The following is an 18,088-nucleotide window of genomic DNA, read 5'->3' as shown; positions in this document are numbered from 1 at the left end:
CGGGTAGGTTCACCCTTTTGCCCCGTTTGCATGGTAGCCGAAGAAACGGCGGAGCATGTGATGTTTCACTGCCCGCGTTTCACGTCGTGCAGAGAATGTGCGCTGAGCAGCGCGCGTGGGGTGCCGTCGATAGGGCGGCAACGGTGGTGATAACGGAGTTGCAACGGCTAGAACGTTTGCAACGACAGGGCCTGACATAGCTTAGCTAGGGTCAGTAATGGGCTGATTGGGCAGCCCAGGCCCTAGGTGAAGGGTAGTGGCGGTATGAAGTGACAAGGGTGTTGTGTGAACCCACACATGGAACGGATAAGTCGGAATACTTAGGCACGTCCTCCCTCCTGAAGTAAAACCTAACGGTAGTTCCGGGAGGGGTTTAGGAACGGGCAGCAAGATAGTTTTTAGTAGGTAGGCGCATGTTGGCACCATGTGGATCATATTCAGCACCATGAAGGTGCTGTCTATGAAGATTTTCTCTCTGCATAAACAATACAAAAAAAGTAAGCTACGGTGAATTGGACACGTCGTAAGGAAAACGGTTCAACAACCCTGCGGGCACCCAGAACAGAGGGGCTCAACGGGCGAGATGGGTCGACGGGATCAGAAGCGATATTTTTTTATTCTTTAAATAAACAACCGTGAGCTCAGAGAAGTCTAGGAAATGGGTGATGAGTAACCCAAAATCGAGTTGAGTGGGGCTTAAAACGGTTCTAAGCTGCTGACGACGACGACGAGGATCATACAACCAGCCCCGTGAGTTTTCCTGTGCTCTAAGCAGCTGGCTGTGAAATTTCAAGATTCAAAGTGCAGAATACATTTTCTTCTAGGTGGTTTAAACTCCCAAACCCACCTCACCGCAACGCACCGTCACACAGTGGGGCGACTCCATACAAAAGCTGACCAAACGAAAAAATCTCTTTAAAACAAGGGTAATATATCGGTTCTTAAGTAATTTTGGGATTCTGAGTCCGAATTTCAGGTTATTTTTGCATTAGAATGTATATTGTTTGTGTTGGGAACTATTTTCACTATTTTTTAAAGTACAGGGGTTAGATAAAATAATCGGGACAGGTAAAATTTTGATGAAATTCAAACGGCCATAGAACTGAAAATAAGACATGTTTAAATGAAACCAATTGCATTTAACGGGGAAATTTTTCTAGTTCTAAAATATTTCAAAACTCACAGTAGCCGGTGGACACCGGAGATATTCCGGGTTTAGCGGGGCTATGCCAAAAAGTGATTTTTTCATCGCTTGCATCTTTTTCTTTCTTTGAAATTTAATAGTATCCATATTTTATTTCAAAACTAGACCTCGTTTCCAGTCGATTGGTGATAAAACGGAGATCCGTTGAGAAACAACCGAGATATGGCCATTTTAACTAACATACTATTTTAACTAACGCTATAACAAACGCTTCCGTCATTTTGGAAGTCTAGTTTTTTTAGTTTTTTTTTTCCATGTGTGGACTCATTACTGCGACCAGTATAGTTGATCTATTGTAATATCGCCCGGGTGTTTGCTGTATGACCTGCACTGCATTTCTTTTTGCTATAATCGCTATTGAGTGAGCGATATGCTTATTAAATTTTATGCGTGCTTGCGTGTATTGGGGTTTACCCTTCCTTCAAAGCTTAATCTACTTTACCCACTTATTCCTCGCTGCCTGCACTATCCCATATTATAGCCGTCCCTGGCGAGGACTCATTCGTACCTCTGACCAGTACACTTAACTATAGGAGGGACATTTGCACTGTCAAGAGGCTTCAGAGGGTAAATATAGAATTCAGCACGAAGGAAGGGTAAATGGAGGGGCCTGACAATAAACCCATGCTAAAGTCACTTGACATCGAATGGCTTGATTCTACTAAGATTCAAACCCACGACCACTCGCTTGTCAAAGCAGACTCAGTAACCTTGCGGCTACGGAGCCCCCCAGTTTTTTTAGTTTATACAACACGTGATTATATGAAAAATTATATGGCTGGGCAAACTTGGTGCGTTTTGCCCACGGGTTTTGTCGTTTTGCCCCACATAATGATTTTGACTCTTGCTAAAAATCGTCAAAAATAACAAAAAATACTCGTTTTTGTTAGGAAATTTCACCAGGAGTAGGTATAAAAAAGATCCCAAAGGTTTCTAGAGGTTGAAAAACGTGGAACAAACACACCGTTGCTCTGTAAAATGATGTGTTGCTTAAGCGGTGCGTTCTGCACCACCTTACCCTACTCATCTGAAAGCTTATGTTTTAAGCTAACTTTTACAGTTAGTGTCAATAGTGGCGAACCTTGGCTTCAAAATAAAATAAAAATTGTAGCACACTATGATAAAATTACTAAATATGCAATAAATGGGATTTATTCAATTCTATTTTTCAAAAAACTTTTCCATTGACATTATCTGAGCTACCGTTAGACTTCCAGCAAATTTTGAAATATTGCGTTATTTAAAAAAAACTAAAACATACTGAGATAACATACTTTCAAAAGTCATAGAAAATTCAAATATTGTCGTATTGATCTGAAATTTGGAATTTGAACACTTGAATAGTATAGAAATGCAGGGAAAATATAATGGCGAGTCACTTTCAATGAACTGTCATTTTTTGGCTGATGGCCAGCGATTTCCCACTATACGTCGCCACGCCCATGAGCCGCCGGGAAGGAGCGACCCAGGCAGAATTTTACAAAAAATGGCAAGAAATTACTAGCAACGGCACTTCACTGAATAGTTTCAACGATTTGAGAGAAGAACAAACCACCAGAGAAGTGGATGAAAGGTGCGGTTTGTTCCATCTACAAAAAGAGCGATCGGCTGGATTGTTGTAATTACGGCAGCATAACGCCGATCAACGCAAGTCACAAGGTAGGGTAGTATCAGGTGAGCTTTACGGGCGCCCGTGCTACTACGGATCAAATTTATACTCTCCGACAAATCCTCCAGAAATGCCAGGAATGCAACGTGCACACGCACCATATTTTCGTGGATTTCAGGGTACAAAACTCCTTTCGCACCTTCTGTTCATTGACTTCAAAGCTGCATATAATGCAATCGACCTTAAAGAGCTATGAAAACTCATGGATGGACCCAGCCATCGTAAAGACGCAGTGCTGTGTATGGATTTCTAGTGGATTGTCGAGTACTTTTGAATTCCACAGGGGACTTCGTCTAGGTGATGGTTTCTCATATTCGCTGTTCAACATTGTGCGACAGGGTGTATCAAGCAACTGCACACAAGGCGGGGACGACTGACGTGCTCTGGCAGGAAGAACCCAACTGTCCCAGCATCCGGTCGACCAAGAGGGGAGTGTCGGTAGTGCTCGTAGAGACAGAAACAACTACATTGCCCGAGTTCCTAGAGCTACAACTGAATCGAAAGTTGTCTCAATTACAGTCAGTCCACAATCATGGGTCACACACGATTGTGGGCCATCTTAGCTCTAGCTGCTGATTAGCGCTTAAATATCAGCTAATGATTGATCAAATTATTAGTGCTACTTATGAGTAACAATTTTATCACTCACTTCGTATAATATTCACGCATTAATCAGCAGAAACCCCTAAAATGACCCATAATTGTGTGCTGTATGATACCTGGAGTGATAAGCGATGAGAGGGCGTTTGAAGGTACCCAATAGATTTTTGAGAGGATACCCTCATACTCTCTGAAGACAAGACCTTGTGGTCAGGTCCGCGTATCCAGCGCAGAGTCCAGTAATTTTATATCCAGCCCAATTTCAAACGAGATGAAGTTCATAGCAGACAAATCTGCATCCTTTTTGCTCCAGGAAATGGGAACCTTCCGGGAGCGGCTTGACAATCCTGAAGCGCTCATCGCGATGACATTATATTGGAGGTTCACCAACGGCAATTCTAGGAGCTAGTAGTGTAGAAACAGTTTCCTCCACTTGCTTAAAAAGCTGCTCCATCTACATGCCCTAAACCAAGATGTCCAGCTTAAAAGCACTAATGGCCTCGCTATGGTTGCCAGACATTGAAGAGACAGTTTAGTTGACGAAGGATAAAGCATGTTCAAAGCGAGTCATTTTCATGTCATTGTAATCGCGAGTCATAGTAATTTTTAGATATTAACTATGAAGTTTGTGAAAAAGAAAAAAAGAAAACTTAATTGATATAGGAGCTCTTGTTTTGATTTTAGAAGAGTTTATTTCACTGACAAGCAAACCTAATTACCCCGTTCATATCAGCATGATGGGTTATTACAAGAAAATATTAGGTTTAACGTTCTGATGCTTTTGATATTTGAATCACATTGTGATATAAATCGGAATAAACCAATTAAAATGCAATAACATACTATATCACGTTTGTTACGGATTCGATTGGTTGTACAGCGTGGAATTATAGATATGAAACACAGGCTTTGCAGCTGAAAGCAAAACCTTGGGCTTAAACGGCTTTGAAGACTTGACGGAGCAAGTGCAACGATCCTTCTGACTCTATTTAGCAGCACCGTTCAGTCTAGATTCGAACATACGACGACTGGCTTGTTAGACCAGCACCGTACCTCGAAACGAACTGGATGGTAGGCTTTTGATTTGAAATCCCTGTATTTTTGGAAGTAAATCCACTACGTTACGTCATAGTTGCCATATTCGGTGATATTTTTTTCTATTATTTTTGAAATATTTTTATAACACAATAAACCAATTAAGCAGCTTTACTACTTTATTATTTTAACACTTTTTCGCCTCTAATTTGTGGCAATTATTTGTTAGCATAATTGGTAATAAAGTTAATATTTGTAACATTCGCATGATAGAAAATAAAAACAAATTCATATTGCTTTTGGAGCACGGAGAGTATCATGCATCACAGTCGATTTCCCAGTGCGTCATAGAAGTACTAGGATCGGAACAGATTGTACAATTCGTGTTGTTTTTATTATTGGATACATAAAAACACACTTTTATCTGCCGTCCACCCAGTTTTCGACTGTTTCGACGTAAAACACGCCACGTGAATAAATAATTCATGGTGGATAAAATGGCCCCTCGCTGATGAGAATATTGTATCACGCAGAGTGTGTATAACTGGGAAAGTAGCGATAAAAACTTACGTTTCGCTGTTCACTTACCTGTGGTGTGAGATAATTGAATCAACATTAATCAGTCATTCATTAAGCCGCCCAAACGCGTTGATAGCTCACGTTAACTCTGTACCTATTCGTATTACCAAATTGCAGCGCAAATCCGGATTTTAGCAATTAGTACATATTTACACGTAATTCGTCAATCTCTGTTCAAAACGCGCAGCATGGCGTCCAGTGTGTCACTATTTTATACAATAACTGTTATCATCGCCGGTTTAGTTGACATTTCATGTGTAATGCAGTTTTACGATAGCTTATAATGGAATCTCCACCAATAAATAGGGCAATGATATTCCTCACGCAATCAGTAATGTATCGTTTGCAACCCCCAACAACATACAGAGGGCCGGAGGCTTTTCCATTACTAAATCCTGCATCAGATGATTTTATCGACCCTTCGCGCTGATCAAGCCACACAAGGATAATCCAATATAAACAACAGAAGAATCTATTGTGACTCGTGTCGACCATCGCGCAGAATATAACAGTTCATTACCACACCAGCCATGATAAAAGCCAATATACAGGAAATAATTATTCATCAGGCTTCAACCCTCTGTCTCATGAGATGCTTTCCGTTTCCGTTAAGCACCGTACCACAGTGGAATGTCATTCACATCCTGTACTGCTGAACCGGACAGAATCCAAAGCTTAATGAATGATTTTATGACGCTCATTTTCCTAATTGCTGGCAAGCAACTTTTTTCAGTATATATTTTTGCAGATTCAGAAAAGTCGTTCAGCGCATGTGACAGAGCTGTCGCCGGAAAGTTATGATCACGGAAACACAAATTGAAGCATATGCGGAAAGCACCAGATAACGCACGAGACAAAAGAAACTTCCATTTCATTAAGCCTTTCCGCCATGGCTTTCACCGATACCGACGAGACATGGGGGGAATTGTGGCACAATGGGGGAAAAAGTCAGAAAGTCAAAACACTATTCATGTGGGTCATATCAATGGGATGCTGGGAAAGCCTGAAGCCAAACATATTACACTAGTTTGCGGCAATGCGATTCTCGGCTTTAGACTATACAAAAAAACATTGTTTATAAGTTTTATTACGATGCGCTGCGACAATGGAGAAGATTGGAAACAAAGTTTTCAGCAAAATATAAGTAAAAGGGACCCCCCGTTGCGCCGGAATCGGATTCAGAAAAATCTTTGACGCTCCTCTCCGTTATAACAGGTAAAACAACAGGCAGATAAGATAAGACTAGGCAATTATTTCCAGGCGTTAGAAAGCATTTGGGTACACTCAAAAGATAGTGAATTGTGTGCCACATGAATAAAAGTCTTTTTGCATCCGATTGCTACCGGTGACGAATAGATCCACTATGATAACACGAAATTACATGTCCGATTAGGCTAAACCTGCAACGTTGATGGCAAATCTCAGTAAACATGACAATGGAACCCGCTGCAGGTTGAGACTGAGAGCATGATGAGAAAATTCGATAATTTTTAAACGAATGTAAATAGCATTCCAAATCTTACTCATTACATAAAACCTAACCCTTCAATTAGATCTTAGATTATTAAAGGAAGTAGATACGCCAGTCTTTGATTTCCTCGTACAGGAGTGAAAAGTATGCCATCAGCACTATCTACTGGCGGTAGGCTGTACTAGACTTTGAATTGCCTTCTCATTTTACACTTTCTCATTCTCAGTGTTAGTGACAGATGATATAGTGAAACGTGTGCCTATGAAGATGCTCTACGAACACTATGGCAGATTAGTAAACCCTGTTGCCGTCAGGAGCCACTTTACTGACAATTGAATCTGCGAAAAGTGGCGTATCTATGTTCTTTAATAATCTATGATTATATTTAAGTTGATTTAGAAGAAACTAGATGCATATTTTCCTTGTGAGCCGAGTGAATCATAAAATCCGATTTAATCCACCTGGTGGTGAAAGGAATCTTTGTTATACCATTTTGTTTCTTTTTTGAAATAGAAATCGACACGTCTTTAAAACATAATTCAACTGTTAGTTGAAGATAGAATCAATAAAAGGGCGAATGTCGCAAGTGTATACAAACCGAGTGAGAGTCGATTTTCCTATTATTTTGTTCCTCCTGGAATCCTCTGTCCTTGAGTTCACAACAGTTGTATTCGGTTCTTGCGCCTCTTCTTGACGAACTTGGCGCGTGTTTCGAATCGGAAGTTCTAGTTAGCGTCACTGCTAAGACTTTTATGCTATTCACCTCGGAGGAACTCTTCCCGTTCAGACGAATTTTCCGAAGTTTTTGGTGGTTTCCAGCGACCAGGTTGGTGGTCCCTTTGATTAGGAATCCACTAGTTTGAAAGCGTCATTTCTCGGTGAACTAAGTAAGGTTAGATCGGTGGACTATGCGGATCCCCTGGGTGCATCGATCGCCTTGAGATTGCGTACCTCTATCGGTGCATTCGGAGTGCGTTTGTCGTCGGTTTGGAATCTCGACCTCGTAAGCACCACTCGCCATTAAGGTGGTTGCCGGGGATAGGAGTTGGTTTCCGTAGAGAAAGGATACAAACACCAGTGCCCACGCGAAATTGCATTCCCAATCTTGAACGTGTGAAGAAGTCAACCCGTTGCTGTTGTACCACGCGGTTGCTATCGCTGCTCGTTTTGTGTCGCTACCGTTTGCCGTGGCCCCCAGCGCAGCTGAGGTTACGCCACCATATCGTAGTCTCGTGTGGCTCACTGGACGTTCCCTGGAAAATATCCGCTCATCAAAAAATCTTGGATTAAAGCTATGAGTACATCATCATTTTAGCACACACACTATCTCCGAAGGTTTTCTTTTGGATTGATATGGTCCTCCCTGCTCCACTAGCGAAATTTCCAGCAAACATTTTCATATGCATATCAGAGTAACGAATGAGTTATAGTTATGTACCTATATATACCCTTAAAAATCGTACCTGATGCACAAAACTAGCATATGCGTACTAATTTGGAGGCCATATACGTACTACAAAATATACTTTAACAATTCAACTTAAGAAGTTTATGTATGCAATAAGATCCGACTCCAAGCAATTAGTTTTATAATGTTATACAATTCTGTACTGGAAGTAGGCCAATCAATTTCTATCATCAAATACGACAGAATATAAACTTGTATGCATTTCGTTAAGCTATATTTACGATCCTGAATATATTAAAAGTCAATAACGATAATTTTCACACATTGATATACGAGTTGGTGTTTCAATAGGGAATTGATCACTACTCCAACAACCTGCATTCACTGACTATTCCAGTTTATACGCCAGACCCATTGAGACAATAGTTAAGATAATGGCAGATGTGTTTCCGGTAATTGGATTCTATTGGTAATCTCCAGAGTTCAACACTACCAGATTTTTATCAACGACAAATGATAGGATCGCCTTTCCCTTAACCATTAAAAAATGTATTAAAAAATGAACTCTTTTCGGATCGTGAAGAAAAAAACTAAGACAGCTAATTGAGTTTGATAAATTTCCCATGGAAGGTTACTTGCAAACCAATTCTACACCCTTGCGAGCGGCCTTCCGGCAGTTAACCGGAACATTCGCCATAGCGGACGAAAACATGCGTGTAGGCATCTTTCTGAGTTCTTTCTTCGTTTTATTTATTAATAGCTGACCCGACAAACTTCGTATTGCCACAAATTAACCTGTGTTGTACATAAATCATGAATCTCGGATGATCTTTGTCACAATCTCGAGTTTTGCAAGCCCTCCAGTGGGCGGCGCTTCCGACGGCGGGTCACCGGCAACACCGGCAACCGGCGACCGTCTTATCCTGAATGATCTAGTGTTACTATAGATAGTTTTTGTGGTCTTGTATTGACTAATGTTTTATGGAAGAGTCTCGAATTTCTCGAGTTCGATTAGTTTTTGAGTTTCGCAAAAATTTCTGTTTTATTTGTATGAGAGTCCATATCCCCCTACCACAGGGGTGAGAGGTCTCTAACTATCGTAAAATGAATTCAAGACTCCAAAATCTCCCACATGCCAAATTTGGTTCCATTTGCTTGATTAGTTCTCAAGTTATAAGGAAATTTGAATTTCATTTGTATGGGAGTTCCCCTCTTAAAAGGGGAAGGGGTTTTGGTTCCATTTGATTGATTAGTTCTCGAGATAGGAGGAAATTTGCATTTCATTTGTATGGAAGCCCACCCTCTTAAAGGGGAGATGGGTCATAACTCGCTTTCTAAAGAAGAGAGGGGTCTCAATTCACCATAGAAAAAAATCTTGCGTCCAAAACCACTTACATGTCAAATTTGGTTCCATTTGCTTGATTAGTTCTCGAGTTATGAGGAAATTTGTTTTTCATTTGTATAGGAGCCCCCCCCCCTCTTAAAGTGGGGAAATCCATAGAAAATATACCATAGAAAATATTCTTGCCTACAAAAACACCCACATGATAAATTTGGTTCCATATGCTTGATTAGTTCTCGAGTTATGGGGAAATTTGTATTTCGTTTGTATAGGAGCCCCCCCCCTCTTAAAGTGGGGAGGGGTCCTAATTTACTATAGAAAATATTCTTGCCCTCGAAAACCTTCACATGCCAAATTTGGTTCCATTTGCTTGATTAGTTCTCGAGTTATGAGGAAATTTGTATGGAGCCCCCCCTTTTAAAGAGGAGAGAAGTTATAATTCCCCTTATAGAGAGGGGAGGGGTCTCAATTTACCATAGAATAAATTCTTGTCACCGAAAACACCCACATGCCACATTTTGTTCTATTTGCTTGATTAGTTGTCGAGTTATGCAGAAATTTGTTTCATTTGTATGGGAGCCCCCCCTCTTAGTGGGGGGAGGGGTTTCTAACCATCACTAAAACCTTTCCTGGCCCCAAAAAACCTCTACATGCATATTTTCATGCCGATTGGTTCAGTAGTTTTCGATTCTATAAGGAACATACGGACAGACAGACAGACAGAAATCCTTCTTTATAGGTATAGATTCTCCTCAGTTTTCGCGACAAAACTGTTGGAGTAGATCTAACGCTTCAGGTTTGCCCTGAAATTCTCGATGGGACGCAGCTGGGAGACCTTGAGCGGGTTCGCCGACTTCGATATTCAGCCGCTTCATCTCCTCCAACGATCGCTTCGAGTAGTGGGCCGACGCCAGATCCGGCCAGAACACCGCGTCTTTGCGCTAATGGTATTTCTTGATGAACGACGCAACTTCCGACAGGCACTTCTTCTTCTTCTTCAGCAGCATAGAGCCGGGGTGGCTCGTGTTGTTTCAAGCACTCGTCTCCATTCAACTCAGTCTTGGGCCACTCGTCGCCAATTTCCTAGTCGTCTCAGAAGTCGCAAATCGCTTTCGACCTGGTCGAGCCATCGTGCACGTTGGGCCCCCCTGTTCCTGGTACCGGTGGGGTTGTTGAAGAGGACTGTTTTCGTCGCACTGTCGTCCGGCATCCTTACGACGTGTCCGGCCCACCGTAGCCTGCTAACTTTCGCTAGATGTACGATGGGAGTCTCCCCAAGCAGTGCCTGTAGCTCGTGATTCATACGCCTCGGCCATTCTCCGCTTTCAGTTTGTACTCCACCAAATATCGTCCGCAGCACTTTCCGCTCAAACACGGCAAGGGCGCGTATGTCCTCCGTAAGCAGCGTCACGGCTTCAAGTCCATAAAGAACTACCGGTCTAATAATGGTTTTGTACATTGTTTGCTTCGTGCGGCGGCGTATGCTTCCTGATCGTAGAGTTTTACGAAGGGCAAAATAGGCCCGATTTCCCGCTTGGATGCGCCGCTGGATCTCCTTACTAGTGTTGTTGTCCGCGGTCACCAGCGATCCCAAATACACGAACTCCTCTACCACTTCTAGTTCGTCGCCGTCAACGGTTACCGTCCGTGGGAAGCGCGCGTTTGTTTCCTTTGAGCCTCTTCCTTTCATGTATTTGGTCTTCGACGCATTTATTTTTAGCCCAATTCTCCTAGACTCCGCTTTCAGTCTTCCGTAGATTGCCTCCGCCGTCGCAAAGTTCCTGGCAATGATATCGAAGTCATCTGCAAAGCCTAGAAGTTGGCTACTCTTGGTAAAAATCGTGCCTCTCGTTTCGATGCCCGCTCGTCGGATCACCCCCTCAAGAGCGATGTTGAACAGCATGCAGGATAGACCGTCACCTTGTCTCAACCCTCGTCGCGTCTCGAAGGGACTCGAGAGTGTCCCAGAGATGCGTACGAAACACATCACTCGATCCAATGTAACTCTGATCAGTCGCGTCAGTTTGTCCGGAAAACCATATTCGTGCATTATCTGCCATAGCTTGTCTCGATCGACTGTATCGTATGCTGCTTTGAAATCAATAAAGATTTGATGCGTGGGCACGTTGTACTCCCGACATTTCTGCAAGATCTGTCGGATAGTAAAAATTTGATCCGTAGTTGCGCGAGCCCCCATGAAACCCGCCTGATAATTCCCTACGAAACCTTGTACTATCGGCGACAGGCACTTCGTACTATAAATTTCCCCGTTCACGGCCAGTCCGAAGCAAAAGAAGCCTCCTTCTTGGGGAACTTGGTGTGTGAAATAAACTTCACCTCGGAACTCACTTCCTTCGTGGGGGAAGTAAAATACAAAGTGCCCTGCCAGTCGTTGCCATCCAGGGTGAGATAGGTCTCGTCGTCCATCACCACCGTCACTACACCAAACCTGACATGTGTAGGGACGAGGGAGGGGATCTAATCACAAACGAGCGCGAGGTGATCGACAGGTGGAAGCAGTTCTTTGATAAGCACCTCAACGGCGATATAGCAGCAGGAGACGCAATGGAAGTTAAGAGTACCTACAAACGACAACAGCGAATCGGCTCCCGATCTCGAAGAGATCCGGCGAGAAATTGGTCTGCTGAAGAATAATAGAGCCGCCGGGAAGGACCGACTCCCGTCAGAACTCTTCAAAAATGGCCAAGAACCGCTAGTAATGGCACTTCACTAGCTGATTTCAAGGATTTGGGAAGAAAAGAAACTACCGGAGGAGTGTATGGAAGGCGTAGTCTATCCCATCTACAAAAAGGGCGATAGGCTAGACTGCTATACAAGACGCTCTCTCAGATTTTGTTGCGTCGTCTATCCTCAATAGCACGAGATTTCGAAGGGCAGTATCAGGCGGGCTTTATGGGGGCCTGTGCTACTATAGATCAAATTTTTACTCTCCGACAAATCCTTCAGAAAAGTCGAGAGTACAACGTACCCACGCATCATGTTTTCGTGGATTTCAGAGCAGCTTGCGATACCGTTGAACGCGAACAGCTATGGCAGATAATGCATGAGTACGGTTTTCCGGACAAACTGACGCGGTTGATCAAAGCTACTGTGGAACGAGTAATGTGTTACGTGCGCGTTTCGGGGATACTCTCAAGTCCTTTTGAATCGCGCAGAGGGTTACGGCAAGGGGATGGACTGTCCTGTATGTTATTCAATATCGCTATTGAAGGTGTGATTCGGCGAGCGGGCATCGAAACGAGAGGAACGATCTTCAGTAAGAGTAGCCAACACCTAGCCTTTGCAGACGACCTCGACATCATTACTAGAAACCGTGGGACGGCGGAGGCAATCTACGCCAGACTAAAAACGGAGGCTAGGAGGATAGGGTTACAAATTAATGCGCCGAAAACCAAATATATGGTAGGAAGAGGCTCCCGAGAAAGTAACGTTAGCCTCCCACGGACAGTGACTATTGACGGCGATGAACTGGAAGTGGTTGATGAGTTCGTATATTTGGGAGCTCTGGTTACCGCCGACAATAATACGAGTAAGGAGATCCAACGACGCATTCAAGCTGGAAATCGAGCCTACTTTTCCCTCCGCAAGACGTTTCGATCTAGGAGCGTACGCCGCCGCACAAAGCTGACGATGTACAAAACACTAATAAGACCGGAAGTCCTCTACGGACTTGAAACAGCAACTTTGCTTACGGAAGACATACGTGCACTTGCCGTTTTTGAACGAAAGGTGTTGCGGACTATTTTTGGCGGAGTACTAACGGAGAGCGGAGAGTGGCGAAGTCGTGTGAATCACGAGCTAGTGCCTTTAGCTTGGAGTGATACCCATTGTACAGCTGGTGAAAGTTGGGAGACTACGGTGGGCCGGCCACATCGCAAGGATGCCGGACGGCTGTGTAGTGAAATCCGTTCTCTTCAAGAACCCCACCGGCACCAGGAATAGAGGGGCTCAACGTGCTCGAAGGCTCGACCAGGTTGAAGCCGACTTACGTGTGTCGAGACGACGAATTGGCGACGAGTAGCCCAGGACCGAGTACAATGGAGAGGAATTCTTGATACGGCAAGAGCCACCCCGGCTCTCGGCTGAATAAGTGAAGTATGTGAAAGGAATGTAAGCTTAATTTTGGACCTCTATTTCATCACACAGACAAACTTTAGGTGAAATTATTCTAATATAATTTATACAGGTTTTAGGTTTTAATATTAACAAATTTTAACAATAACTATAAACAAACAAATAAACGCATGCCCAAACTACAACTAACAACTAATACAAACATATATTTACTTAACACTACTCTGCTGGTTCCCTTGTATGCACTTTCCTGCATGGGCATTGTGGGGTAAGAGCTACACAACGGTAACAGGCAGTAGGATTCATTAAGGTTTTGCAAAAACTCAATTCCTTGTGACACATGTAACAGGCCAATGCAATTGAAATACGCCAATATGACCTGCTTGCTTTTTTACATCCATTCATTGCGATTCAGATTTAGACGATTAAACAAAGAAATCGATCAATGATTTTGTTTTTTTAGTGTTTTCCATGAATAAATGATTTTAATTTTTGATTTTCCTTCGATATTTCTATATTTTCTTTTCTAACGATTTCCTGAGGTGTTTCACAACCGGGTACACTTTTTTTAGCCACAAAAAACCATCTTTGGAAATTTTGCTAAAACTTTCGTGATTGCAGCGATCCTTGATATTATGGCCATGTTTCAATCAACACTGATAGCAAACCATTGGCGATTGGAAATACAGATGGGTAGGGTAACGAACGGGACCAAATTGAATACGCTATGGGGCAACCATACCACTACTGGTGGTTAGAATAAGAGTAGGTGTGTTTACCCTATTCTTTCCACCAGGGCAGATAATGCGTCGTACATGGATGATTTGAGTTCCTCTAGCAAAACATCGGGAGACATGTTGATTGCTTCGTAGCAGCTCACCACACATTTCACAGGGTTTTTCGTAGGGTGCAGCATCACTTCCACCTCCGTGCCATCAAATAATTTCTTGCATAGCTAGCAGGTTTTTGACTTTCTCCTCATTTCGTACCTTGATGGCATATTTCGTTCCATTGTCCACCTAGTACGAAATTTCAATGCGGCCAGTGATGATATCCTGAAAGTAAATTTTTTTGTAAAACCAGTCAACTTGAACATTGAATCTAGAGAAGTCCTAAAAATAAACCGTTATAGAAAAGTGAGCAACCACCGCCTTCTTTTGCCTGTTTGCGTCCATATACCGCAAGAATCTATTATAAACTGCTGTCTTGCACGAAAACAGGGCTGATGGGATATTAGTGCATGTGACACTTATAAAAAAAAATGCTTATCAATTTTTTAAAGTGACGAAGAAGTAGCGACTGTCTTATCGTAAATTAAGTAATGGGCGCTTAATTTGCTACTTTGCATCAGCTAGTTGCTTGCAATTCTACACAAATTCTTTAGGTAAGAAATTTTGATTTAATCACCATTAGAACAACGCCATCTTTTGGAAAGCCACATCCAGTTTTTAGATTGCATTATTGATGAAGCTATTATACAAAATTAGTTTTTCACTATAATTCGACTCCCGGAAAGTATAATAAGAGAAAAAGTATTCCGTCGAGAAACCACCAATCTCATAAACACAAAAAAACTTTAAATCCTGTTTCAATAATCATTGCGTCATGATTTAAGTTGATTGCATTGGTTTTCGGTACGGTCAAATGTCCAGAAGGATGGTGAAAACAAAAACTATTGAGGAACGTTTCTGGTTTCTTTCAAAATCAGTGTACTGCCACGTTAGAATAGAAACAAATGGCCAAAATGGCGTCCACCTCCCATTTATTACGAGAACATTATCATTCGTGATTCGTCTATGATTCGTACATCCCATTGCCGCCCATGCTTCGTACAGTGGCGCATTTTCCACCCAGCAGACGATAAGAGCGAATGTATTCGTCGAAAGTGAAATTAAACGCCATAACGAGGACAATGAATGGAAATGAAATAAAAATCTCAGCACAGTCAGCTGTCTGATTTTGGCAGCTCTCCTCCCAGTGAGTGGAACGAAAGCATCAGCCCGCAATCTTGGCGACAAGATTTTTATTGTTACACCATTTCTCCTTATTCAGGCTGTCCATTGGCAGACATATCGTTTTATGGAAGCCATTCCAGACCGGACAAGACTGCATTACAGAGGGGTGGGCTCGTATATTGACTTCAGCTGTATCCGTATACCTTCGATGGGGCCTTACCTTCTCTCTCATTGCTCTATTTAGCATTACAGTTCAGTGCCAATTGAAGACGTTAAAGTGAAATTTGATTGTCCAGCGAAGTCTTCCAATACTTCACTCTGACAGTGTCTGGTGGACATTAACTGCCAGAGAAGAATCGCCAAAGGCGTTGGTATTTTACTTTTCACAGCGAGCGTGTAACGAACGGTCTCTGCTTAAGTTCAAATCGATTGTCCTTTTTGGCATCCGATTAAATTGCTTTGCTATTGATTAGAAAGGATAAAATATACGTGAAAACTAAATAACTATTAAATTTTAAACCATATATTTACAGTTGACTGAGCAGAACAAAAATAAAACTGTGATGCACATTAGTAATTCAAATCGTTGTTTTTTATTTTTATTTTTGTTGTACTTCTAGGTTGACCTCCGTCACATCGACGAAGTAAACGATACCAACGTTGTGGAGATTGGCGTGGACTTATCGGAGTTTTACACATCAGTTGAGTGGGATATTCTGGAAGTTCCTGCAGTTAGGTAAAAATCATATCTGTATAATGAGTTGCTCTGTATAAACTGTATTGTTTCTCGCTGTCTGATTTATATATAATTCTATTTTGAGGTTAATGGCGGTATAACCTCTGTATTCCAACAATTAGCCACGAAATAATACATTAACCACAATTCAAGCAACTAATCAGAGAACTATGTATGTTAAATAATATCGATTGAATTTCTTATAATTCCTAACGCGCCCGAGTGAGGCAGCAGCATAACAATTCACTAAAGCGTTTCTTTTTATCCTCTCTTCTATTTACATGCTTACAAATTCTGCCAACGCATCACAATCATCTGCACCATCCGGGCCGGTCTTCGCGATCGACGCCGGAACGTGCCGAACATCGTCAATGACCCAATGTCGTAACCGGGACAACCTGCTTCGGTACGCTGATGGGTGGCTGCGACAAATTTTCCTACCACCCCCACCACCAACACCCACAATTGATATCCTTCGTTCGATAGAAATGAAAAATTCTACACATGTTGTGATGAACCGTATCTCGATATCACTTTCAACATTACGATGCGTCGCAAAACGTTATTTTATACCGTAAATTTAATTATCCCCTGTATGGGGATCAGTTTCCTAACGATATTGGTGTTCTACCTGCCGTCAGATAGTGGCGAAAAGGTGAGTCTTAGTTAAATATTCTTTGGAAAGATGCCATTGATAAATGAATTGTTTTCCGTGTGTACTACGGTGGTGTGTTTAAATTGATAGGGGCGAATCGAGTTTAATTCAAAAATTATAAAATACTGGTAGATAAATTTCTCTGTGATTCGTTTGCCGTTCCTCCTAACTCCCACTCAGCTTTCAGCTGTCGAAGCCTACATCTTGCTTTTTCATATACTAATACTGACATTAACGTGCCGAAAGAGAATTAAAACGGTGTGCCATTTTCTGCTTAACTTTTGAACTACTCGCCGTTCTTGAACTAAAGCTCAATGTTTTTTATAGTTGCAAATCATTTCAATAACAAAAATTGAAAAATGTATATTTTTATTTTGTTTTACCTGCAATGAAAGAGAAAGGCAAAGAGGCTAAGAAATTGGTTTGTTTTTGCCAAAAATATTCGTTTCATTTTCATTTAATTTTGGGCATGAAATGGGGAGAGAGTATAAAATATAGCTCTGGCTCTCTCAAGCCCTCTCAAGGGAAAGCTCAATGCCAGACCAGTAGTAATGTGTGTTAACATCACGTGGCACGATGTAACCCACTAAAAACTTTACTTCTCCTAGCCCGAAATCCGCCTGGGACCGCTACGAGGCGACCACTTCAGGGTGAAGCTGTGCTTAAACACTGCTCCAAAAATGGTGCTCCTGCTACACCCATCAAGACGTGCTCCGATTAAGGAATTCCTACCATCATAACGTACACCCCGTTACTACCACCCTCGCGGGGTATCGCTATCCATCTAAACGTGACCGGATTCAGGAGAAGATCGATGCTACTCTCCGGCGGCAGCAAGCTGGATTCCGTGCTGGCCGATCATGTGTAGATCATATCACAAAGCTCCGCATTATATTGGAGCAGATCAACGAATTCCAGGACTCCTTCTGCTGGTGTTCGTTGACTTCGTAAAGGCGTTCGATCGACTCAACCACGAAAACATCTGGGGCGAACTTAGGCGTAGAGGAGTTCCAGATAAGCTAGTGCATCTCATCGAGGCTCAGTACGAGGCGTTTTCGTGCAAGGTTTTGCACGACGGTGTCTTGTCCGACCCCATAAGGCATGACATAAGGCTGCTGGCGTGAGACAGGGCTGCATTTTTTCACCGCTTCTGTTTCTCATCGTTATGAATGAGCTATTAATTGGTGCAATTGACAGTACACCAAATCGAGGATTGCCTTGGAATCCTCTAATGATTGAGCAGTTAAATGACCTTGACCTAGCCGATGGTGGTACCAAGACTGATATAGCCACATGGATCAGGAAGGCCAGGGGTGCCTTTGTAGGTCTGCGAAACATT

At 42.4% G+C, this 18,088-nt stretch overlaps 1 protein-coding gene across 1 annotated transcript in view; it reads left to right on the top strand.

Annotated features, from left to right (window-relative positions):
• Positions 1–18,088, top strand: part of LOC128745104 (acetylcholine receptor subunit alpha-like) — a 75,440-nt gene that overhangs the window by 9,385 nt on the left and 47,967 nt on the right. The window contains exons 4-5 of the mRNA XM_053842091.1: positions 15,979–16,094; positions 16,581–16,749. Of these exons, the coding sequence (XP_053698066.1) occupies positions 15,979–16,094; positions 16,581–16,749 (285 nt within the window). The remainder of the gene's footprint in view (positions 1–15,978; positions 16,095–16,580; positions 16,750–18,088) is intronic.

The sequence above is a fragment of the Sabethes cyaneus genome, chromosome 1 (assembly GCF_943734655.1).
Source record: "Sabethes cyaneus chromosome 1, idSabCyanKW18_F2, whole genome shotgun sequence".
In the NCBI taxonomy this organism is placed as follows: domain Eukaryota; kingdom Metazoa; phylum Arthropoda; class Insecta; order Diptera; family Culicidae; genus Sabethes; species Sabethes cyaneus.
This window is presented reverse-complemented; position numbering and strand designations above follow the sequence as displayed.